This window comes from Nuphar pumila, chromosome 14, assembly GCF_984573655.1.
Source record: "Nuphar pumila chromosome 14, dmNupPumi1.hap1.1, whole genome shotgun sequence".
NCBI classification, from domain to species: Eukaryota; Viridiplantae; Streptophyta; class Magnoliopsida; order Nymphaeales; family Nymphaeaceae; genus Nuphar; species Nuphar pumila.
In genome coordinates, this window is record NC_143262.1 from 36,503,106 (window position 1) to 36,528,671 (window position 25,566).

At 35.7% G+C, this 25,566-nt stretch overlaps 1 protein-coding gene across 2 annotated transcripts in view; it reads left to right on the top strand.

The window, feature by feature from the left end:
• The window catches only part of LOC149816765 (uncharacterized), a 188,422-nt gene that overhangs the window by 103,047 nt on the left and 59,809 nt on the right, over positions 1-25,566 (top strand). For both annotated transcript variants that reach the window (XM_089988083.1, XM_089988082.1), the window contains exons 8-11: positions 15,427-15,629; positions 15,720-15,853; positions 15,925-16,268; positions 16,378-16,481. In XM_089988083.1, coding sequence (XP_089844209.1) covers positions 15,427-15,629; positions 15,720-15,853; positions 15,925-16,268; positions 16,378-16,481 — 785 coding nt within the window. The remainder of the gene's footprint in view (positions 1-15,426; positions 15,630-15,719; positions 15,854-15,924; positions 16,269-16,377; positions 16,482-25,566) is intronic.

The window sequence follows — 25,566 nt, forward strand, 5'->3', positions numbered from 1 at the left end:
TGATTGAAGCTTTGTCTTATCTCTCTATTACTCGTTCTGATATTTCTCGTGCTATTTATTCTGTTAGTCAATTTCAGTATGCTCCCACTATAGTACATATAAGTGTTGAAATGAGAATTATTAGATATATTGAAAATTCTATTGATTATGGGTTATTTTTTTCATCACCTTTCTCCTTAGAAGTTATTGCATATTCTGATTCTGACTAGGGAGGGGGGAATGCGAATGATAAACCAGAGTTGCCAATCGAGGAAGCGATATGGGAAACAGAAGTGGGAAGCGATGCACTTCTAAAATTTTAGGAAGCGAAAAGCGCAAGACGACTTGGAAGCGAACCAAGAAGCATCTCGGAAGCGACCTAGGAAGCGAAGAAGGAAGCGACCTAGGATTCGAGTGGGAAGCGATTAAGAATCGAAAGAAAAGCGAAAATGTAATTATATATTTTTAATTTATCAAAAAATAAGATTTATGTTATCATTGACAAAATAAAATATGAGTATCTAAGACAATAAATATTACATGTTATAATTATCTAACAAATTCAATGTTGCAACTTTCAAGCATTTAATAAATAATACTTTAAGAAAAAATCACAATTCACATTCTCGTTGCAACCATTTAATAATTGCATGCAAGCATTTAGTAAACAATGCATTATTAAGAAAACTAATAAATTTGATTAAAATGTGTACCTTTTCAACAAAAGAATCAAATGACTTGTTATTTGATGTTGTGAATCTTGTGATCTCGACAATATAAAAAATGAGAAATCAATAAACTTAAAGATTACATAGAGATATGGTTAAATTTTTTTAGTTATAAAGTTCTGAACTGTAAACTATAAGCTATAAAGTTCTAAACTTAAAACTATAACCTTGCCTAGGTCTTCTGCTAAAGAAACGATCAATCCTGCCTTGGAGAACTGATGGTCGCTTTTATATATCTGCACTAGTTCTACTAGCTCAGTTGGATTAATTTGTATCCTCTTCAACCTTATTTGTACGTATGATTATCGGAGGCAATGGAGATCTTGGTTGTGCATCTTTGATTTTGGATTTAGAAATAGTGCTTGATTGTTGTACACTATCATCCAAATCTCTCCAACGCATGTCCTCTAATCTCAACGTATTTTCTTCTACGATAGAAAGTTCCGGATTGATATCCCATTTTCGACTAGGTCCTTCTTTGTAGCGATTGTTATATTTTTTATAACAAAAATATAAAATATGAATGCTAACAAATAATCAATGATAGATAAATATTTTATAATATAATAAAACAAAAGTACAACACTTTAATTGTACCTTCAATTAATCGAGGATTGGAATGAATATACACCAAGGTATCAACACGATCTTCATTGAGCCTATTTCTTTTAACATTATGAATATAGCTATAAATGCTCCACACTCTTTCTGCAGAAGATGTGCTAATAGGTTGAGATAAAACCTTAACGACTAATGCTCTCAACTCAGGTGTATCACCACCATAAAAATGCCACCAATTAAGGACCGTCATTGTAGGATTCAATGCATCCATTATTGCTGCATTCCAGCTAAATCTTCCACTTCTTGATGCAAAAGTCACAAGTTGTGACCTATAAAGTGTAGAGAGTTATTCATTTGCAGTCGATATGACTTCAAGCGCGAGCATTGCACCATCTAAGATATCATTGGCCTTTTTTTTGCAGAAAAAAAAATGTTTAACTGTAACAAGAAAATGCAAATAAAATAATAAAATAATTAAATCATTAAACTTTAAACTTTATTAAATAGATAAAATAAATTTTTTACCAGGAGAAACTCGTTTGACCCCTCTTGGTGCTGGGATCTTGAGATACTCTGACTTGTAATATTTTGGAGTAAGCATGTGGGCTAGATTATGGAGAGACACATTTATTCTATCCCATCTATTTGAGACAATCTTATCAATCTTTTCATACAAATCTGGTTGTCCTTTTAGATTGTCTTTGATTTCTCCCAACATGTTGTCCATGCCTTTATACATTTCACCAATTATAGGGCTTTTCTTATCATAAAATTTAATCATCTTGTAGATGGGTTTTGTAATCATTAATGCTAAACGAACAGAATCTCAATATTCTTCATCAAGAACAGTTGTTTATGTTGTAACAACCCTCATTTTCATAGTCTCATCAGTGCATGATTGCTTCTACTCGCTCCATCTATCTGACATGACTGTAAGCTTCAAGCTTTCCCTCACATCAAGTAAGTGCTTAAGAGTAGTATAATGTGAAGCAAACCTTGTTTTTTAGTCTTTGTTAGCTCCAATTTTTTATTACTTCTAAAGATTGCTAATGCTTTCAAATGATTGGTGATATACTTCACAATTTTTTTAGTTTGCAAATATGTCTTTCCCAACCAATGAAACTCATGTGCCAAATCCTTTAAGATCAAATTAAGTGTGTGCACAACACAAGGTGACCAAAAAATATACTTATATGTTTGTTTCAATTCTTCACCATCTAACTTGCAATTTGCTACACATCAGAAGGCCCCATAATTTTAAATCCTGTCTTTAAAAACTCGACAATATTTACAGTTGACTATTGCACATTAGAAAATTCGCTTGCATATAAGAACATCGAGCCAAAACAATTTGATGCAAGTATATTTATAAGGTGTGTGTTCTTTATATTGTCCAACCGTACGTGACAATGGAGACTCCAAATTCCTCAAACTTTTTTCGAAATTCACTTAACTCTATGTAAACACACTCTTTCTCACTGTCAAACAACGTTGTTCGAGCTTTTTCATATGATGGGGGTTTATATCTAGGCACTTTACTAACTGCAGATATCATCTCTTTCCAATACGGTGATCGAAGCACATTGAAAGGTATACCATTTGCACAAAAAACCCTGATAATTTTATAATCTATATCGTATTTTTCTACCTTTTTAAAGGTATCATGATTATCAATTGTGTTTCGGCTTCCACTAGAAGATGTAGTTATACTACTAGGCTTCGGTTTATCAATTTTTGATCTCTTCAACTAAAATGCACTTGATGAAACTTCTACTCGTTGAACTTACCTCTTAATTTTTCTCGCCAATTCTGCATTTTTTGCAACTATGTGACAAAAGACAATCTCAACACTTTGTCCCTTTGGCGCTTCCATGATATGTGCAAAAACTCGAGTATATGACCCATGATAAATATTTTTGCAGTGCCTGTACATAAAAACCTGGGTTTTACCTTGCTTTCCTTGCCCACTCTTTTGTTTCAATACATGGCGCTATAGCACTCTTGTTTTATGCGTGCTAGGTGGTTCTTTTTCTGGGTCATCTTCATCATGGTAGTCATCTAAGTCATATTCTTCTTTATCTTCCTCATCAAAAAAATTTTCTTTTTTTTCCTCAAACTAATATGGACAATCAAACCCCTTGCCCTTTCTGGCATTGTCATTCCCAACAACACTAGACGATTCATGCTCCAAATTGCAAAAAGAATCATCATCGCCATCATAATTGTTGAGATCGTAGTTTGTGGTGGTCATTCGTGAAGCAAAGAACAAGCAAATATACCTGCATCATAAAAGTATATGCATCAGTCTAAAACACTTTAAAAAAGCTATTATTAACAACAAAGGATGGAGAGTGAAGAACACAAATCATTACTCATAATTTACCAATTACTAAAACAAAAAAATAAGCATTATTCAAGGAGGTGAAAGATCTATGATTCTATAATATACTATGATGAAGTAGACAAAATTAAAAAGAAAAAGAAAAAGAAAAAAAGAAAGGAAGTTCTTTCAACAGTTTGCATTTATGAAAAAATGTTAAAGAAAGACAACATAACAATAAAGAAAGACAAAATTCATATTGGTCGACAGTTTCTAGCAATAATGGTATTTATTTAAATTTTTAAACAACTAGCTGCAACATACTATCAGTATCAACCATTATCATCCATTTGCTGAATTTTGGCTTTTTTGGTTGTTAGACTTCCAATTCATTTATTGTGTTGCTTATATGATATGAAAATTATGTGTTGTATCCACTAGAGATGCACAATGGATATGATATGCCCGGGCTCAAGTTGGACAGTTGGAGTCGGCTCGTTTAAGGTTGCCCCACTCTTCTGATAGAGTAAATGAGCCGAGCGGCCCGAGCCTGGGTGTGCCCAAGCTTGGTATATCAAAGAATTCATGCTTAATAGGGATGATGATCTCAGGCTCAATTAGCGAATTCAAGCTCATAAATATACCAGAGAGAATTGTTCTCTTGCATAAATGACAAAAAACTAACTCCTAATAATGAGATCCTCGGTATACAGTATACATAGTATTCAAAATGGGACTTGCAATAATCAAAATGGAAAAAATAAAAACCTCGGTATACACAGAATATTGAGAATCTTTAATCGGACAGAATAGACTCTTAGACAAAGAGCATATATGGTAAAAGTGCTAAGTGGTTGTGGATATTACTGCCAATCATAACTTCTGTAAAGAAGAATTTGGAAAAGTCGACTATACTATGTCACGAGCAAACAATGTTAACAATTAACAGATACTACATAATTTTGCACTTGATATGCTAGTTAAGATTGCCAAAAGAATTGTGTCAATAAATTTTGTGCAAATAAATGATGCTTGATATGATATGGGAATGGGGTTAGTAACGTTAGACAAATTAGGTCCATAATATTCAGAATAATCAAAACCTCGGTATACACTATACATGCATGCAAATAATCCCAAACCTAACTGCCTGGGCCGAGTGGGTATTCCTTGGGAGATAGCGTGAGTCGTGAGATGGAGAGACAGAGAGAGTGAGAGGAGAGTAACGTACCTGAAGATCCTCATTGTCGGTTGTCGGTCGGTGGAGGTCGTTGGACGTCGGTGAAGGTCATCAGAAGTTCTGGAGGTCACCGGTCGGTGGCCAAATCTTGAGAGAGAGAGGTGTTAAAATATGTAATCTCATATATGTGTAATCTCATAGGCACATGGCCTAATGCATTTTTCTTTTCTTTTAGTTAGTATTTAGTTTAGTTCTTTCTAGTTGAAATATAACTAGAAAGAACTAAATCAATCTCCTTTTAGGACATTTAGAGCCTCCCCTTTTGACTAGTCAGAAAGGTACAGCCCCATGGGAGCCGTTGGAGTCCCATCAACTCTGATTGAGCTGTTGGGAGTCCAATGACTCCCTTGAGGCTCCTCTCCTCTTCCCTATATATATCCCTCCTATTTCCCCTTGTAAAGTATTCTTCTTGTATGGGTTTTTATCCCACTCCATTAAACTTATTTATTTTATGTTTTTATACCCTTTTTGGGTTGTATTTGTTTGTGAGTTCTCTTCATGAACCATAGAGGTTCTTGTGGTGTATTTGTGAAAACTTGTTGAGAGATATCTTTTGTGGTGTATTTTCACTTTCTTACATGGTATCAGAGCCATTGGTAGATGCGCATTGAGAAGCGTGCCATTCAATCTTTTTTTTCAAGAAAGTGAAGGCTCTTTGAAGAATTGATTGTGTGTGACCGTGAAAAGCTTGGAAGGCTACCTATTCTTGTTCCTTGTGGTAAAAGTATTACCTTTCCTACTTGTTTTTCTTCTTCCCCTCTTTTTCTTAAGATTGTAAAATGGATGACAATGATAATGTCACAACTCAACGATTCAAATTATGTAACATTGGGCTTCTACCATGAAGCATCTCATTTGGGGAAAAGGTTTATGGGGCTTAGTTGATGGAACCGATGAGGAACCTCAACTAACTCTCACTAAAGAAGGAGGTAAATAAGTACCTCTTTCGGAGGTAGAAAAAATTAAGGCTATCTCCACGTATGAAAAAAATTGGAAAGAATGGAGAATGGGTCACGCCAAAATTATGTCTTGGCTAATCTCTAGTGTGGATATAAAAAAGTGTCCAAGCCTCGCAAAATTTGAACACGCCAATGATGCATGAGAGTATCTTAAGAGAATGTATTATCTTAAAGATATTGCTCACATTTGTAATTTGCAAGAAAAAGTTCGGAATATGGTTCAAGGGGAGAAAAGTATTAGAGAGTACTATAATAGCTTATCCGACTTGTGGGAAGAGTTGGCTCTTCTTGAACCAAAGTGACATTGTCCACAAGATATTGAGCTTCGCCAAAATCAAGTAAATGCGGAGCATTTCTTTCAATTTATCAATAGGTTGAGACCCAAATTTGAAACAACCAAGTCCGCTCTTCTACATAGGGGAAAGGTTCCCTCTATTGAAGATACAGTTGAAGAGCTAAGTATGGAAGAAAATAGACTCAAAAAACGAGTCGCCAAGAGTGATGATGATACAGTTCTAGCTGTATCAAGACCCGACAACCACATTTGCACATACAAACCACCACATATTGGGAGGACAAATAATGAAAGGCAAGGAGGCGATTTTGAAAGAAGAAAAGTTATTTGTTATTACTGTCATGAACCAGGACACGTTAAAACTTACTGTCCAAAGTTGAAAAAATCTTATGAAAAGAAGGTAGCTACCGTGGAATCAACGAGAGAATCCAATGAGACATCGATTGAAAATATGTCTCTAACTCAGCTGGTGGAGGCTCTACAACCTCTCCTTAAAGGAACTTCTTCCTCTGCTGGAGCTGTTGTTTCTTCTGTTGGCATCTCCGATCCAGGTAAACCCCTGTGACTTCTTGACTCTGGTGCTTCCTTTCACATGACACCAAATTTAAAATTACTGTCACACTGTTATAACTCAAATGGATCGAATGTTTTGACTGGGGATGGATCAACCCTTGAGATAAAAGAAATAGGGAATTTCGAAAATAACTCTCAAAACTCAAAAGGCTTTTGTGTTCCAAAAATTAGATATATCCCTAAGCTTAATCTAAACCTCTTATCTGTCTCACAATTAACTGATCATGGGTGTAATGTTTCCTTCTCTTCTCATGATTGTCAAGTACAGGATCACCAGTCAGGGAAGCTGATTGGGGAAGGCCATAAAGAAGGAGGATTGTATTACATGGACTTTTTGGAATTACCCAAGAAAACATTATGCTGCAATGTTCAAAAATTGGGCTTGAATTTTTTACACTAAAGATTTGGTCATCCTTGTATATCCAAGCTTCAGTATTTTCCAAACATGGAAAAATTTTGTAATTTCGAAACTTTTACTTGTGAAAAATGTATTCTTGAAAAAATGAAACGACTACCATTTCAAGAAAGAACTTTTGTTTCTACTCGACCACTCGAATTAATACATTCTAATGTTTGGGGTCCTGCACCGATTATTTCAAAAGGTGGTTTTCTATATTATGTCATTTTTGTAGATGATTTTACTCGATATACTTGGATTTACTTCCTCAAACACAAGTCTGAAGTGTTCTCATTTTTTCAAATATTTCATAATATGGTAAAAAATCAATTTAAAAAAAATATTTCAATATTTCGCACTGATTCAGGGGGAGATTTTTTGTCCGCTGAATTTAAAGAATATTTGAACTCATATGGAATTTCACACCAAAAATCTTGCCCCTATACCCCTCAACAAAATGAGTTAGCTGAGAGAAAACACAGACATATTATAGAAACAACTAAATCGTTACTTATTACACATCAAGTTCCTAAGATTTTTAGGGCCGAAGCAATTTTGACTGCTGTTTATCTTATTAATAGAATGCCCTCATCCTCGATAAACAATATTTCTCCCACTGAAAAACTTTTCAAAGAAACTCCTGATTATTCTAGATTGAGGGTATTTGGGTGCAAATGCTTTGTTTTTACAGATAGGAATGATAAATTCTCTCCCCGAGCTGTCTCCTGTGCATTTTTAGGATATGCAAGTCATAAAAAAGGATACAGGTGTTTGATCATAAAAATAACAATTTATATGTCTCAAGGAATGTATCCTTTCTAGAAAACGAAAGTTTTTTTGAAAACAAAAACTCTACTGAAATAGATGAATATTCCTTCTTGTTGGATCTAGTTCCAAGGGATAGTGAAAGAGAAATTGATCTGGATGATCAGACGGATGTGACTGATCTTGTTAGCAACAATCAAGATTGCATTCAATACTCTAGACGAGGAAACTTAGAAAGACAGTGCGTTATGGATAAATACATAAGGGAACAAGAACCTGTGACTTTATCTAGGAAATCCACTAGGATCTCGAGGGTTCCTGAAAAGTTTGTCATATGAGCCTTTTTCACCAAAACATCAAACTTTTATTGCCTTAATTCATTCTTATGAAGAACCTCCTAGTTATGAGATAGCCAAGAATAAACCAGAATAGGTCAAGGCTATGAAAGTCGAATTAGAAGCCTTAGAAACGGCAAATACTTGATCCATTCAAGACCATCCTTCAAACAACAAGAAACCTATTGGGTGTTGCTGGGTGTACAAGGTGAAAACTAAGAGTGATGACACTCTTGAAAGATTCAAGGCCAGATTGGTGGCAAAAGGATACTCCCAAGAGTATGGAATAGACTATGAAGAGACCTTTGCTCCAGTAGCTAGAATGACCACTGTTAGAATTTTAATAGCGCTTGCATCAATAAAATGATGTCATATTTATCAAATGGATGTCAAAAATGCTTTTCTAAATGAAAATTTAGCTGAAGAAGTATATATGGACCCACCACCAAGAATGAATGTCCCTAAAGGGAAAATTCTCCGTTTGAACAAGGCTTTATATGGTCTCAAATAAGCTCCAAAAGCTTGGTATTACAGGTTTAGTAAGGTTATGTTTGATTTTGGTTTTCGTTTTTGTCTTACTGACACAACTTTATTTGTTAAGAATTCTAATGCAGATATTATCATCCTTCTATTCTATGTTGACGACATGATCATCACCGGAAGTGATAAACAAGGAGTATATGACATTAAAAATTTTCTCAAAACACACTTTGAAATGAGTGATTTGGGTTTCTTGAAATATTTTCTTGGTATAAAAGTTGCTTACTCACTTAGAGGGTATTTGCTAACTCAATCTAAATTTGCATTGGATATTGTTGTCAAGTCAGGTATTTCAAATGAGAGACATGTTGATACCCCTGAAATTGCGAATGTCAAAATGAAGATTGATGATGGGGAACCACTCGAGAATCCAACTCCCTATAGACGACTTGTCGGGGCTCTATCGTATTTATCCATCCCAAGACCTGACATTGCATATGCTGTTGATACAACCAATCAATTTCAACATGCCCCGACCTCTGTTCATATGGGAGCAGTTTTGCGCATTATTAGATACATTAAAAATTCTATTTCTCGAGGTTTATTTTTATCAATAAAAGCTGAATATAGGGCAATGACTACAACCACGATGGAATTAGTCTGGCTTCGACATCTTCTTTCCGATATGGGAGTTGAAAGTTCAAAAGCATCAAATCTGTGTTGTGACAACAAGAGCTCTATTTATATTGCAAGCAATTGGACATTTCACGAACGCACCAAGCATATTGAGATGGATTGTCATTATGTTCAAGAGGAATTCTTGCGCGGCACCATTAATCTTCCCTATATTGCTTCAGAATATCAGTTGGCCGACTTTTTTACCAAGCCTCTCGCTGCTCCTAGATTTTACTTTCTCTTAGGCAAACTTTCGATTATCCAACCGTAAGTTTGAGGGGGGGGGGTGTTAAAATATGTAATCTCATATGTAATCTCATAGGCACATGGCCTCATGTATTTTTCTTTTCTTTTAGTTAGTATTTAGTTTAGTTCTTTCTAGTTGAAATATATGTAGAAAGAACTAAATCAGTCTCCTTTTAGGACATTTAGAGCCTCTCCTTTTTTACTAGTCAAAAAGGTACAGCCCCGTGGGAGTCGTTGGACTCCCAACAACTCTAATTGAGCCGTTGGGAGTTCAATGACTCCCTTGATGCTCCTCTCCTCTTCCCTATATATATCCCTCCTATTTCCCCTTGTAAAGTATTCTTCTTGTATGGGTTTTTATCCCACTCCATTAAACTTATTTATTTTATGTTTTTATACCCTTTTTGGGTTGTATTTGTTTGTGAGTTCTCTTCGTGAACCATAGAGGTTCTTGTGGTGTATTTGTGAGAACTTGTTGAGAAAAATCTTTTGTGGTGTATTTTCACTTTCTTACAAGAGGGAGGATGAGTCAGATGAAGCGTGAAAAAGAAAACCCTAAAGCCCCCTTTCGAGTTTTGTTTTTCACGAGTTTTTTAAAATCTCCATTTTGCCTTTATTAAGAAAACTTTTTCTTTATTTTTTTTGGTAAAAAAGGTTAAAAAAAGGGCAAACTTATCCATCAAGTAAATCACCCCTTTAATGGGATACACATTTCCCTTTAAAGGGATACACGTTTCCCTTTAAAGGGAAACACACTTCCTGATTTAATTGTGCACTTCTCCGTGCATTTCAAAAGCGCTGCATTTCGCGCTTTCGAAGCGCATCTTGGGAAAACGCGCTTTCCCTAATATATAGGCACTTCTGATAACTCTGTAATAGGCGCTCAACCACTGATTCCTATGTTTTTTAAGTGATTCTCTAATTTCATGGCGATGCAAGAAGCAACAGAAGGTATAACTCTCTTCTACTGAAGCAGAGTACCGTGCCATGACAACAACTGCGTCTGAGTTAGTATGATTGAGGCAATTATTAGAGGATTTGGGAGTTCACATTGCAGAACCCTCAAGACTATGTTGTGATAACAAGGGCGCAGTATACATTGCAAGCAATCATACATTCTATGAAAGGACCAAACACATTGAAATGGATTGCCACTACGTTCGTGAAGAATTTCTGAAGAAGACCATCATGTTGCCTTATGTTCCATCTGAGTATCAACTGACAAATTTTTTCACTAAAGCGCTCCCGTTTCCAAGGTTTTACTTCTTACTTGGCAAACTTTCGGTTGTTACACCGTGTGCTTGAGGGAGAGTGTTAAGATTAACCCTCTAATATATATATATATATATATATATATATATATATTAATACCCATCAAGGGAATTTTGGTCATTTTACATTATAATAGGCGTCTGCCCATTAGGGTTTGACTCTGTATTTTTATTTCTTTTATTTTTTGTTTTATGTAATGAAGTGATGTGATTGGGCAGCTCCAACTAGCTGTTGGAGTTGCTCCCAACGGTTACAAATGTGACCGTTGTCAGGCTGCTCCCTTTGCCTCTTATGTATTATAAATAGGGCTTCAAGCCCATGTATATTTTAATCCTTTAGAGAATTTCATTCAATACAAGAACATTTGTTTTGACCCTTGTGTGGGTAGTGTGGCTTGATAAGTGTTTTTGTTGTTGTTGTTTGTGTTCTTGTAAGTCCATAAGTGACATTTATTTACTTTTGTGTTATTCCATTATAATGGTGCTGATGCAAATGATCTTTTACATTATTTTCTTTCTATAGATACTGGCATCTTGATCAAAATCTGATTATAATGTATTGAAGTATGCAAAATTACAAGAAAATATGCAAAAGCACATAAAAGTTCAAAAGTGGACAAAACAAGGCAAGATACAAGCACAAAGTTTCATAAACATAAGTCCACTATGAGACAATACAAAGAGCCAACAAAGGGCTATACAAACAGGTAAAAGAATAAGCTATTTATTCATAATATGCTTTTGAAGAGCATTGATCAATAAGGGGAGGCACATCCCCTATTTATACACAAAACAAAGAGGGGTAGCCATTGGGAGCTCCCCACGTAGAGTCGTTGGGGAGCTCCCAACAGTCATATTAATGACCGTTGGGGCCCCAACAACTCTATGGGTGGGAGCCCCAATGGCTGGTTACAAAACAAAATAAAATAAAAGGAATAAAAATAATAAAACTAAAACAATAGTTGTTTCTAATAAACAATTTTTATTATTACAAGTGAAAAGACAAAAATGCCCCTATAGGGCATTAACTATTACAAAACTGAGAACATATAAAATATATATATATATATATATATATACATACATACATATATTTTAACACCCCTCCTCAGACTTACGGTGAAATGATCGAAAGTTTGCTAAGGAGAAAAATAAAATAACCAGGAAGAGCCTTGGTGAAGAAATCCGTAAGCTGATACTCCGATGTGACATATGACAACGTAATAGTTCCTCTTAGATTCTTATCACACACATAATGACAATCCATCTCAATATGTTTAGTTCACTCATGGAAGGTGTGGTTGCTTGCAATGTAGATTACACTCTTATTATCGCAACATTTCTTCGAAGGTATTGAGATGATTACTCTCATATCACTGACTGAGAAGACTTTTTAGCCACACAAGCTCCATTGTTGTCGTGGTCATTACGCGATATTCAGCTTCAGTTGAAGGTAATGATATTTTTTGTTGCTTCTTGCATCTCCATGAAATCAGAGTCACCTAAAAATACACAAAAACTCGTAGTTAAGACTATAATTGGGATTTCCACCCCAATTAATAGCAGTATAAGCATGTAAATCTCATGAAGAAGACGAGGATAAGAAAACCCCCTTGGTTATAGTATTCTTGATATATCTATCAATTCTCAAGACAACACCCATGTGCACAGTGGTCAGAGCATGCTGAAATTGGCTGACTGAGTGAACTGCATGAGCTATGTCTGTCCGAGTGATAGACAAGTGAGTGACCCAAATATGTGGTGGTAAGGTGTAGGATCTTCAAGCAAAGTCCCATCTTCCGGCCTTAATTTAGCATTAATCATTTTTGGGGTTTCTTTCTTATCATCTGTAATGCTAGACTTAGTATAAATATCAACAAGTTTCATTTGAGAAAGGATGTACTCTCTGGGAGAATACACAACTTTAATACCTAAAAAATATCTTAAAAAGCCTAAATCAGACATATCATTTTTTTTTTTTTAAATATTTTTAATATCACTAACTCCCTGTTTGTCACTTCCGGTGATAATCATATCGTCTACATAAAGTAGAAGAATAACAACTTTAGAACCTGTACTTTTGACAAAAAAGTAGTGTCATTATAGCAGAAAGTAAAACTCAAATGAGTCGTAAAATTACTAAATTTATCGTTTTCAATACAAAGCTTTCTTAAGTTTAAGGATTTTTTCATTTTCAATACAAAACCCCCACGGAGGATTCATGTAAACCTCATTTAATTCACCATTCAGAAAAGCATTTTAACATCTAATTGGTATATGTGCCATTTTTTAATAGATGCAATGGCTATGAGTGTCCTAACACTAGTTATTCTAGCTAGTGGGGCAAAAGTTTTTTCATAGTCAATGCCGTATTTTTTAGAGTACCCTTTGACCACTAACTTAGCTTTATATATTTCTAGAGTCCCATTACTCTTGGTTTTAACCTTAAAAATCCATCTACATCCTATAGATTTCTTCCCTATGGGTAATGAAGCTATTTTTCATGTTTTAGCATTTTCAAGGGCTTTACCTTCTATATTCATTGCTTCAACCCATTGTAGAAGATTTTGACTTCATTATAATGCAATGGTTCATGTTCTATAATGTAAATGTGTCATAAGATACAAACTTATTTGGTGAGTTAGATCAGAGTTATTAAAAGCTTCTTAGATAGGTGGGAAGCTCGCTTCGGAAGTGCAATACTCCTCGCTTCCGAAACTTGATGAGAACCTCGATTCCCCAACGCTTCTCCTATGCTTTCCATACACTTCATCTATTCTTCGTATATGTTCTCTTACTCAACTTTTCATATTTTTTGTGTTTTCTCTCTCTTTTCACTCACTTCCATGTGCTTTCTCTAAATTGGCAGTCATAATTTTTAGATTTTCTTAAAAATTTAATTCTTACACTAAAAAATCATGAAATTTAATATTAGTCACTTTTATTTTAGTTTTTATTTATGTTTCATTTTGATTCACATTCAATTATTATATTTCTTTTTTTATTCCTTGCTTCCCGCTTCTTATACATTTTAAAATGCATCGCTTCTCGCTTCTGCTTCACATATCGTTTCCCGCTTCCGCTTCTGAGTTTGACAACCTTGGGTTAGATATACAATTGGATCGTCTAAAAGAGGGTTCTTCTAAAGTCGAATTTTGTGAATATTTTTATAAAGCATTTAGAGGATTCCTTTGCTCACGCCGGGTATATATTTGTATGGGTTTATCAACAATATCATCATTTCTTATAAGTGATTCCACGTTTTCATCATTTGAATACATATTATTGTCACCATTTTCATTATCATTCAAGGTATTATCACCGTTATCATTCAAAGATTTTCATAATTTGAATGCATATTTTTATCACCATTTTTATTATCATTCAAGGTATTATCACCGTTATCATTCAAAGAATCATCACAAAATGTCAACTTTTTTTGTAGCAAGTGGTCAAATAAAAATGTATAATCTACTTCCTTGTTTTCCTTGGTTCTCTCAAAACCATTTTTATTTTCCAAAAAGGTTACATCTTTAGAAACATATAGTTTGTTTCTCTTAGAGTCAAAACATCTAAATCTTTTTTAGTTTTCTTCGTAACCCATGAATACACATTCAATGGCTTTTAGAGACAATTTATCTCTTTATGTAAGAGTACAAAACACTTACAACCAAAAATTCACAACCTCTTTAAATCGGATGTTCTTTCAAATAATTTTTCATAAGGAGATACATTTTTTAAGGATGATGAGTTCATTCTATTTATCAAATACGTTGATGTTAAAGTGGATTCGGCCCAAATTTTTTTGGAATATCTTTAGAAATAAGCAGTGTCCTAGTGGTTTCTATAATATTAGCTGAGTTTTATGTGTACTTATGCTAAACTCATAAAAAGCTTAGGCATCACTTAGGCTCAGCTTGGTTACTTTCTGGCTGAGATCGAATAAACTAGCTTGGGTGAACCCCTATCCTAATCTCTTTATGCTCCTCTTTGTTTCTTCTCTCTTTTTCTCTGATATAATGGGCCAGCCCTCCCTGAAATCGGATGGATTCCATTCTGATCAAGTCCAGCCCACGAAAAATGGCACACCAGGCCATTCTCTGCCCATAGGTTTTATTAACTTAGTAAATATGTGGCAACAACTGGCGGAACCTACTCTGGCCTGTCCTGCATCATAGACAGGATGATGAGATGGACCTTAGCCCAGTCCAGTACAGGCCAGGCCTCAAAAGCCTGGCCCACATGGGAAGGTCCAGTCATGGCCCGATGGCTGCATCACCTGATGCCCATCCCTAGCCTTGATGCACATGGTTTCAGTTGTCCTTTTTCTTCTAAATTACCAAGTCGAGCATGTTTTTGTTTCCCTTTCCGTTTTTTCTGGTTCCATGTCAAATGGAGGATGCTCAAGCTCAATTGATTTGTGCCAAAGACTGGCACATTAGTTCAATGAGTTGTTTGTTCCTGATTTCTTTTAAGCCCTGCAAGCTCTTGCAATTCCAACTTGATTACTGCCTGTCTCAACCAGATGTCCATCTGTTTGTCTGTTAACTACAACTTCCAAATGTTATTACTTAAGTACTGATTTAGTTCATCTTATGGCAGGAGAGGTGAAGAACATTCATTCATCTTAAAACCGGCACCATCAATATGGAAAAGTCCTCATGGTTATGCTGAAAATTTTTTGAACGGATCTCATGGTCATGCTTCCAGCACATCATCAAGCATGCAACATTTGTCTGGAAAAGGGGTTTGTTCAGATGCTGATCAGTATGCAGTCATCGTATCATGCCGAAGTAACTGCACAGGTAGTCAAGAAGCTTTTAGCTTTTTAAAACATAAAAAGTACTGAAAAATTAACTTTTTACTTATTAATTTGCAATATCCGAGTATCATAGAATCAAAACTCTTCTTCAAGCACTCTACCAGTTGGCGACCCCGAGTAGCAAGGGATCTCATGATATCTGTAGCATCAGAGATGTCAAAACAAAATGTTGCGCTGAGTGGTGGCCTATCACAACTTCCTGTCCAGGTTGGTTTTAAAGCAATAATAGTTTTTCTCAACCAAGCTGTCTAACCAACATAGCACCTCCAATTTTTCAGGTGTTGACACTCCAGGCATCAAATTTAACTTCTGAAGATCTTACATTAACTGTTCTTGCTCCAACTTCATTCACCTCACCATCTTCGGTGGTATCCTTAAATTCTGCACCATCGACTCCCATGGGTTCATTCATGGGCTTTACAGAATTCAAAGGAAAAGGAGGTTTGGAGGAAAATAATGCTAATTTTCAGAGAACTGTATCTGAATATTCAGAGAGGCTGGACAGCAATGGTGGTGGAAAAAAATCAGTTTCTCTTGACCAACATAAAGTTTCTTCTGAATTTATTTCTGATGCAAGTCTTTCTTGTACACACCTATGGTTGCAGAGCAGAGTTCCCCTAGGGTGATGATATCTGTTTTTTTTTCTTTTTCCTTTTCAACTTGAGATTGAGTGATATTATCATGGAGGCTTCATGTGCTTTGCTGAGCTGTCCTTTATGTGGTTGTTTCAGATGTGTTCCCTCTCAATCCACTGCCACCATCCGGCTTGAATTACTTCCTCTAACAGATGGGATAATAACTCTAGACACATTACAGGTTGCTATAAAAGAAGAAGGTATTATTTTCTTCACCTCTGTGGATCAAAATTCCAAATTGTTCACTATTGTATGCATGTTTATGTATGCCTGGACTTGCATGTGTGTGTGTGCCTGAGAAAGAGAGAGAGAGTCCTGGGGAGGGGGGGTGGGGACGGTAGTGTCTTGCTAACTATGGGTGGATATTGGGCTCTCCCAAACCGAGGCCCATTAGGGCCTGACAGGCCAAACCCAATCCTTGACCCACCAAAAGCCAGACCCAGTCTTGTCAGGTGGGTCAGATCAAGCCGTTTAAACCTGAGTACTAGACAGGTTGGGCTGAACAGCGACGAGCTTGTATTGCTACTGGAACCCGACCTGTTTACTACTCGGCCCAGATCAAGCCCAGAATGTATCAGGCTTCGGGCTGCCGTGGCAGATGAAACCCAGCCCATCTCAGATTGGGTACTCGACTACCCATCAGGTACACAACCTGATGTCCAAATCCAGTATTTAACATCCATGGCATATGGTGGATGTTAACAAATATGGTTGATCCAAATTGTCTCAAAATGCAGCTATCTGGAAAATAACCTCTATTCTAAATTGCTAGATATAAATAACAATTTATGCTAAATTAATCAATGATAAACCCATCCATATAATTTGATCTACTTGAAAATGCATGAATATGTGAGATTCTACTCCTTGACATGGTCCACATATCCACACCAGATACATCTCCTCTCTTCCCCTATATATATTTGGGTACTTCTATGGTGGTACACACTTGATTTCTTACTGTCTGTTGGTTCTTCTCATGTCACCATTCTAGTCCCCTTGGAGCTTCTTTGAGATGCTGATGAGGTAAAAGAAAGAAGAGAAGAATAGCGATGTAGAGAGAAGAAGAAAAGTCAATGAAAAGAGGGAGAGAGAGTACTAGGGTACAACTTAAAAGCTGATTTTTCATTCAATCTTTTTCAACTTATACACATCATTTAGGAAGTATTAAAGTTGTGACCAAAATGCCCTTATAAAAAAATAAAGCCCACTTTACACAAATGTTAAAAAAGGACAACTATTGCCTTTACAAAAAATATAACTCATTCAACATGATTGACATAGATCTGATCTCCAAAAGCAAAATCTAACCATTGGATCATGTTTAACATGTTTTATTTATTATTTTCATGTGTTAATGTTGACTCTAATACGACATTTTATGCCATTTTAAACCACTCTTATTTTCATGAATTGTGAGCCATTGATTTTCACCATCTTAAAAGTAGAATTTTATGGTGTATTAGACATGATAAAACCTTATAATTTAGTAAATAAACCATGCTAAACACATGTATGGTTAGAGGCTAGATCTATCAAACAAGAGTGTACCACCATGTGACCACCACATTCTCTCTCTCTCTATATATGTATATATTCTATAGTTGTTTGTACATGCAATCTAGTAGAAAACTCTTTTTTTACATTTTCCACTTTTTTTGTAGATCTAACTATGGTAATGGATAGATAGGTGAGAGCTCCAATTAATATCGATACAATGTGGGGTTCTCTAATGGTTCCCTATCATCTACTCTCATCTTGATATTTGTGACTTCTGGAGTGTCCACACCCTTTTATCATTAGGTATTCCTGACCTAACAATAATATCTATAGCAAACTTAGACTGCATTATCTACTTTCAAATGTCCTAAATACATCATTTCAAAGCTTTCTTTAAGAACTATTTTGATGTTATCTACTTTTTTGTCTCCTATGATGACCATATCATCGACATAAATAAGCAAAATAACATTCCCTGCATTAGAATTCTTAACAAATAAAGTTTTCAAGGAAACATGGTTTAAAACCAAGATTTAACATCAAATTACTAAAGTTGTTATATGAAGCCTTTGGGACCTATTTTAACCATTACAAGGCCTTACATAAACAAAGAACCATACATTCACGAATGTCTGAACTAGGAGGTGCCTTCATGTACATTTCTTTGGTTAAAGTCTCATTAAAAGATTTATTTTTTAATGTCCATTTGGTAAAGTGTTCAGTTTCTAATAGCGACTGCAACTATTAAAGTTCTAACATTTCTCATGCAAGTTATTGGGGTAAATATTGTTAAATTATGTAATCAAACTTGTAATTTCGTATATATATTTTATATATATAAGGTAATACATATACATATATATAATATATGTATATGTATTTACCAATTATATATATAAAATATATATAGTCATAGTAAGGGTAGTTTAGGAATTTTACACATATTCTTTTTTCAAGAATATGTTTTTTGTATTTTCTTTTTTCCTTTTCTTTTTGTATCTTTGTTTTTTTGCATTTAATGCATTGTACATGCATTGGGAGGGGCCCAACCCACTAGTCGTTGGACCCCTCCAACGGTCACAAATGTGACCGTTGGAGGGGCTCCAACGACTATGTGGAGCCCCTCCCAAGGCCTCCTCCAAGCCCTATTTATATGGGCAGCTCCTCTTGTATTTTCTCAAGGGATTTGGGATTATAGCCCAACCTCTTTAGTGTTTATGAAACTTATGGGTGCAAGTGCACATTTGTGATTCGGTGTGTTGTGTTTGTTGTGCACAAGTGTTCTTGGGTGTGTATGTTCACACATTTATTCTTAAGGTTGTTGTGTTATCGACTAAAGTATCTTGTTGAAGATACTTTTACATGGTATCAGAGCCTCGTTGAAGAAGAAGAATTGCGACTCGCCTTCTTTTGCATTCCTCGGGAAGCGTGCCTTCAAGTTTTTTTGAAATCAAAGAGGATCATCTTCTTCGAGCAATATTTTAGGAGCTCCTTTTGTCAAGAAAGACGCAAAAAGTAATTAAGGTACATACTATCTCTTGCATTCTTTCCTCTCTAATGGGCGAAAAAGACTCCCATTTCTCTCTTGGGTTTAAGCTTAATGGCTCAAACTATCATGTTTGGGCCGGTAATATGGAAGCCCATATTAAAGGAAAGGGGCTTTGGGGTTACGTTTATGGATCCATACCGGAACCGGAACCCAAAATTACCATTGTTGAAGGAGGTGATATTAAGATTCTTGAAGGGGATGAAAGACAAAAGGCCCTTGAAGAGTATTCTAAGAAACATGATGATTGGGAAATGAAGAACTTCAAGATATTATCTTGGATTTTCTCATCCGTTGAGACCAAGATAAATGCCAACATCATCAAATTTAAAAGGGCTTCCGAAGCTTGGGTATATCTTGAGAAAATGTACACCTCAAGAGATCTATCCCACAAGTACTTTCTTCAAAAGAGGGCTTTGACTCTCCAACAAAATGACATGACCATTCGGGAGTACTTTGCCGAATTATCCTCTATTTGGGACGAGCTCGCAATTCTTGAACCTAAATGGAGTGGTGAGGCTATCGAATTAAGGCACAAACAACTTGAAGAAGACCGGTTCTTTAATTTTTTAAATGGCCTTAGACCCGAATTTGAACAAGTTCGGTCCTCTCTTCTCTCCGCCTTCACATCCCCCTCACTCGAAGATGTTATCACCAAGCTAAGTGGTGAAGAAACCCGTATGGGGATTGGCAAAAATAACCCTAGCATTCTTGTTACTTCTTCTACTCAAGAAGATGGTGAAATGGCTAATGCCGTGTCAAGACCGGGAAATAACATGAGGACCTATAGACCTCCTCATTTCAAGAATCAAGGTCAAGGAGGAAATGATCGGTATGGCAAAAGAGACTATAGCAAAGTAACTTGCTATCATTGTAAAGAACCCGGACATATCAAACCCTTGTGTCCTAAATGGAAGAAATTGATTGCAATGGCTATGGCATCTCAAGTTGAAGAACGACCCTCTTTATCAAGTGAGTCTCTTTCTCTTCAACAAATCGTGGAAGCCCTACAACCTCTTCTCAAGGGAGGAACTTCCGGAGCCGCTATGTCATCCTCTTCCCCCGGTAAGACATCTTGGCTTTTAGATTCCGGGGCATCCTTTCACATGACCCCTAGTTATTGCACTCTTTCAAATTTTTCTAAAAGTGCTTTTCCATCCTTTGTATCAACCGCGGACGGTACATCTCTTGAGATTAAAGGAATAGGTAATTTTGAAAAACAAGACTTCTTTGTTCCAAAAATTCGTTTTATCCCAAACCTTAACCTAAATCTTCTTTCCGTTTCCCAACTCTCGGACCATGGTTGCGATATAAAATTTTCTTCTAATAAATGTTGGATACAGGATCGCCAGTCCGGGAGATTGATTGGGGAAGGCTCTAGAAGAGGAGACCTCTACTACGTAGATTTTCTTCAAGTTCCCAAGAGTCAATTTTGCAACGTCGTCCAAAACAAAGACATTCATGTATGACATAAGAGATTGGGTCATCCCAATATTGTTAAAATCTCGTACTTGCCTTTTGTTAAACATCTTTGTAAAAGTGACTTTTTGTGTAATGAATGCATTCTTGGGAAAATGAAATGTTTGCCCTTTCCTCAAAGATCCATGTTTACGACAAAACCATTTGAAATTGTCCATTCCGATGTATGGGGACCGACTCCGGTAATGTCTAAAGGAGGTTTTTCATATTATGTAATCTTTGTGGATGACTATACTAGGTTTTGTTGGATCTATTTCCTTAAACATAAACATGAAGTTTTTTCAACCTTTAAAAATTTTCACATGATGATTTCAAATCAATTCAATGGATCTTTAAAAATTTTTAGGTCTGACTCTGGAGGAGAATACCTCTCAAATGAATTTAAGGGTTATCTTGAAAATTTTGGAATTCTTCACCAAAAATCCTGTCCAAAAACCCCTCAACAAAATGGGTTAGCCGAACGAAAACACAGACACATCATTGAAACAACTAGGACTTTGCTCATTTCTCAAAACATTCCAAAAAATCTTTGGGCTGAGGCAGCTCTTACCTCTGTCTATCTCATAAACCGACTTCCATCGAAAATTTTAAACAAAATTTCTCCTTTTGAAAAACTGTATGATGAGGAACCTGATTATAGTAGGTTAAGGGTCTTTGGGTGTAAGTGTTTTGTTCTTACTGATAAGAATGACAAACTTTCTCCAAAGGCCATTCCTTGTGCCTTTCTTGGCTATTCTGAAACCCAAAAGGGGTTTCGTTGTTATGATATCAAAAGTGATAAGTTGTATGTTTCCAGGAACGTGAGTTTTTTGGAAAATGTTAGTGGATTTGAAAGTTGTGACCCCCATAATGAAAATATGGATTACTCCTTTTTATTTAATTTACTGAATAAGGATGATGATTCTAGTGATAATGAGTCAGATCAAGGTAACCCAAATGAACTGGAAACCGAGGAAAACATCTCCTTGTCTCATTCGTCACATCAACCTATTGAATTACCTAGAGACCCTATCACCTACTCTCATAGAGATCAAAACAACTTTAGGAGTGCTCTTGACAGATATAATGATGCCAGTTCCAGTGCCTCTCAGAATGAAGTGATCCCTCGTAGAATTGAGAGAAGTAGAAGGCCTCCTTCTAGGTTCATTTCCTATGACTCTTTCTCACCAAGATATAGAGCCTGCCTTAGTGCCATCCACTCTTATATAGAACCTAGAAATTTTGAAGAAGCACGTAAATGCCCTGAATGGATTAATGCCATGGACAATGAACTTGAGGCTCTGAGAAGAGCCAAAACCTGGGAATTCCAAAATCTTCCTAAAGGCAAGAAAACAATAGGGTGCAGATGGGTTTTCAAAGTAAAAACTAAAAGTGATGGATCCCTTGAAAGGTATAAAGCTCGCTTGGTTGCAAAAGGATATAGTCAAGAATATGGTATTGACTATGAAGAAACTTTTGCTCCTGTAGCTCGTATGGTCACTGTTCGATGTCTTATAACTGTTGCCTCTATCAACAAATGGAACATCTATCAAATGGATGTGAAAAATGCCTTTTTAAATGGCGATTTAAGCGAAGAAGTCTACATGGATGCTCCTCCTGGAATGGAGACTCCTAAGGGAAAGGTGCTTCGTCTTCAGAAAGCACTCTATGGCCTAAAACAAGCTCCCAAGGCTTGGTATGATAGATTTAACTCTGTTATGATTGAGAATGGTTTTTCCTCTTGTTTTACTGACACTGCTCTATTTGTTAGAAAATCCAATGCAGGGATTGTTATTTTACTTCTGTATGTTGATGACATGCTCATCACTGGGAGTGATTCTAACGGGGTTAAAAGTATAAAATCTATCTTAAAAGATAAATTTGAAATGTCTGACTTGGGTTTTTTAACTTTTTTTTCGGGAATTGAAGTGGCATACTCTCTTCGAGGATATTTCTTATCTCAAACTAAGCTTGCTTCTGAGATCATTGACAGGTCAGGTATTACAGATGAGAAGCTGTGTGAAACTCCTGCGGTAGTAGGAGCAAAGATGAAAATTGATGATGGAGTTCCCCTATTGGATCCTACACCTTACAGACAGCTTGTAGGGTCCCTGATGTATCTGAGTATTACCAGACCAGATATATCCCATGCAGTCCATACTGCAAGTCAATTTCAGCATGCGCCTACATCCGTTCACATGAGTGCCATCTTACGGGTCGTAAGATACATAAAGGGTACTCTAAATAAGGGAGTTTTTCTGTCCTCTTCCTCTGATTTAAAATTGATTGCTTATACTGACTCAGATTGGGGAGGTGACCCAAATAACCGTCACTCCACCACTGGTTTTTTGTGTTCTTAGGAGACTCACTAATTTCGTGGAGATGCAAGAAGCAACAAAAGGTGTCGCTCTCCTCAACTGAAGCTGAATATCGTGCCATGGCCACTACTACCATGGAGATTGTTTGGATTCACCAACTGCTAGAAGACATGGGGATCAAAATTGAAGGACCCACCAAGCTATGCTGCGACAACAAAAGTGCAATTTACATTGCAAAGAACCACACCTTTCATGAGCGGACAAAACACATCGAAATGGACTGTCACTATGTTCGTGAAGCATATCTCCGAGGAGTTATCGACCTTCCTTATGTCACGTCCGAATATCAGTTGGCCGATTTCTTTACTAAAGCCCTGTGCGCTCCGCGGTTCAACTTCCTTCTTGGCAAACTATCGGTCATCTTGCCCTAAGTTTGAGGGGGGGTGTTAAATTATGTAATCAAACTTGTAATTTCGTATATATATTTTATATATATAAGGTAATACATATACATATATATAATATATGTATATGTATTTACCAATTATATATATAAAATATATATAGTCATAGTAAGGGTAGTTTAGGAATTTTACACATATTCTTTTTTCAAGAATATGTTTTTTGTATTTTCTTTTTTCTTTTTCTTTTTGTATCTTTGTTTTTTTGCATTTAATGCATTGTACATGCATTGGGAGGGGCCCAACCCACTAGTCGTTGGACCCCTCCAACGATCACAAATGTGACCGTTGGAGGGGCTCCAACGACTATGTGGAGCCCCTCCCAAGGCCTCCTCCAAGCCCTATTTATATGGGCAGCTCCTCTTGTATTTTCTCAAGGGATTTGGGATTATAGCCCAACCTCTTTAGTGTTTATGAAACTTATGGGTGCAAGTGCACATTTGTGATTCGGTGTGTTGTGTTTGTTGTGCACAAGTGTTCTTGGGTGTGTATGTTCACACATTTATTCTTAAGGTTGTTGTGTTATCGACTAAAGTATCTTGTTGAAGATACTTTTACAAATATTTCTTCATAATCTATCTCTTGTTCTTGTGAATATCCTTTGGCAACTAATTTAGCTTTCTATTTTCAAGTGTCTCATCACTTTTGTTTTGTCTTTATACAACCACTTAGAGCCTATAGGTTTTTTAATGAGGGTAGGTCCTGAATTTTCCAAGTTTTGGCTTTCTCTAGGGCTTCGAGTTCAATTTTCATTGTTTCTACTTTCTATCAATTCAAGATATTCTTTGGCTTGAGAATAGGAAGTAGGTTTCAAGCAAGAATGAACCAAGGCAAATGACACTCTATACTTCATTGTAAAAGATTCATAGGATGCAAACTTATCAAGTGGTTTTGATATTCTAGATGAATGTCTAATACTAGTAGGTTCTATATAATTTTTAGAATACTTGTCATGCACAAAAAGGCCTTTCATTTCCATATTTAGAATATTGTAAGCATATAGTCTTTGGTTCCTGAACATTATCAATCACTTCATAAGAATGATCAACATTAGCACATTCATCACAACTTTCATCATTTGGTTTAGACAAGAGATCAATGAGAAAAGAATATTCAAATTCTTCCTTAGGCATATCCAAGTCATAAAAACCCTCATTTTCAAGAAAAATTACATTTCTCGAAACATACAATTTATCACTTTTTGGGTCAAAACATCAATAGCCCTTTTGCTTTTCAACATATCCTAAGAAAGCACAAGGAATAACTTTAGGTAAAAGTTTGTCATTTTTGTTAAATAACAAAAACATTTACATCTGAAAACCCTTAGCCTAGAGTAATCAATAGTATTTTGAAAAATTTCTTTAACAATAGAGATATTTTGTGAAGATGAAAATGGCATTCTATTTATGAGGTAAACTACAATAAAAGGGCATCAACCCAAAAAGATTTAGAAATATGGTTAGAAATAGAAAGAATTTTAGTAGTTTCTATAATATGTTTATGTTTTCTCTCAACAAGAATTTTGTCACGGAAAATCTTTGGTGTGTTATCTCATGCAAATTAAAATAATTTTTAAACTTATTTGACCAAAATTCTCCTAAATTAGAGCGAAAAGTAAAAATATTATTAAATCGATTTTTGTCTAGTTATGAAAAGTTTTGAAGGATAAAAAGACTTTGGATTTATGCTTAAGAAAGTATATCCGAATATATTTAATATAATCATAGATAATAATAACATAATATGCATAACCACCTTTTGACATAGTAGGTGCCGACCCCCAAACATCTACCAACTCAAGTGATTTAGATGATGGAAAAAATCTTTGATTGAATGGCCATGCTTTCATTTTACCAAAGATACAATGGATACAAAGAAAATTTCTTAGCATTAATATTTTTTAAATTTGCAAATTTAGGAAGATTAGATATGCTAGGATGTCACAATCTTTGATGCCACAAGTTTACATCTATATTTTAGACATTACAACGAAAAATATCTT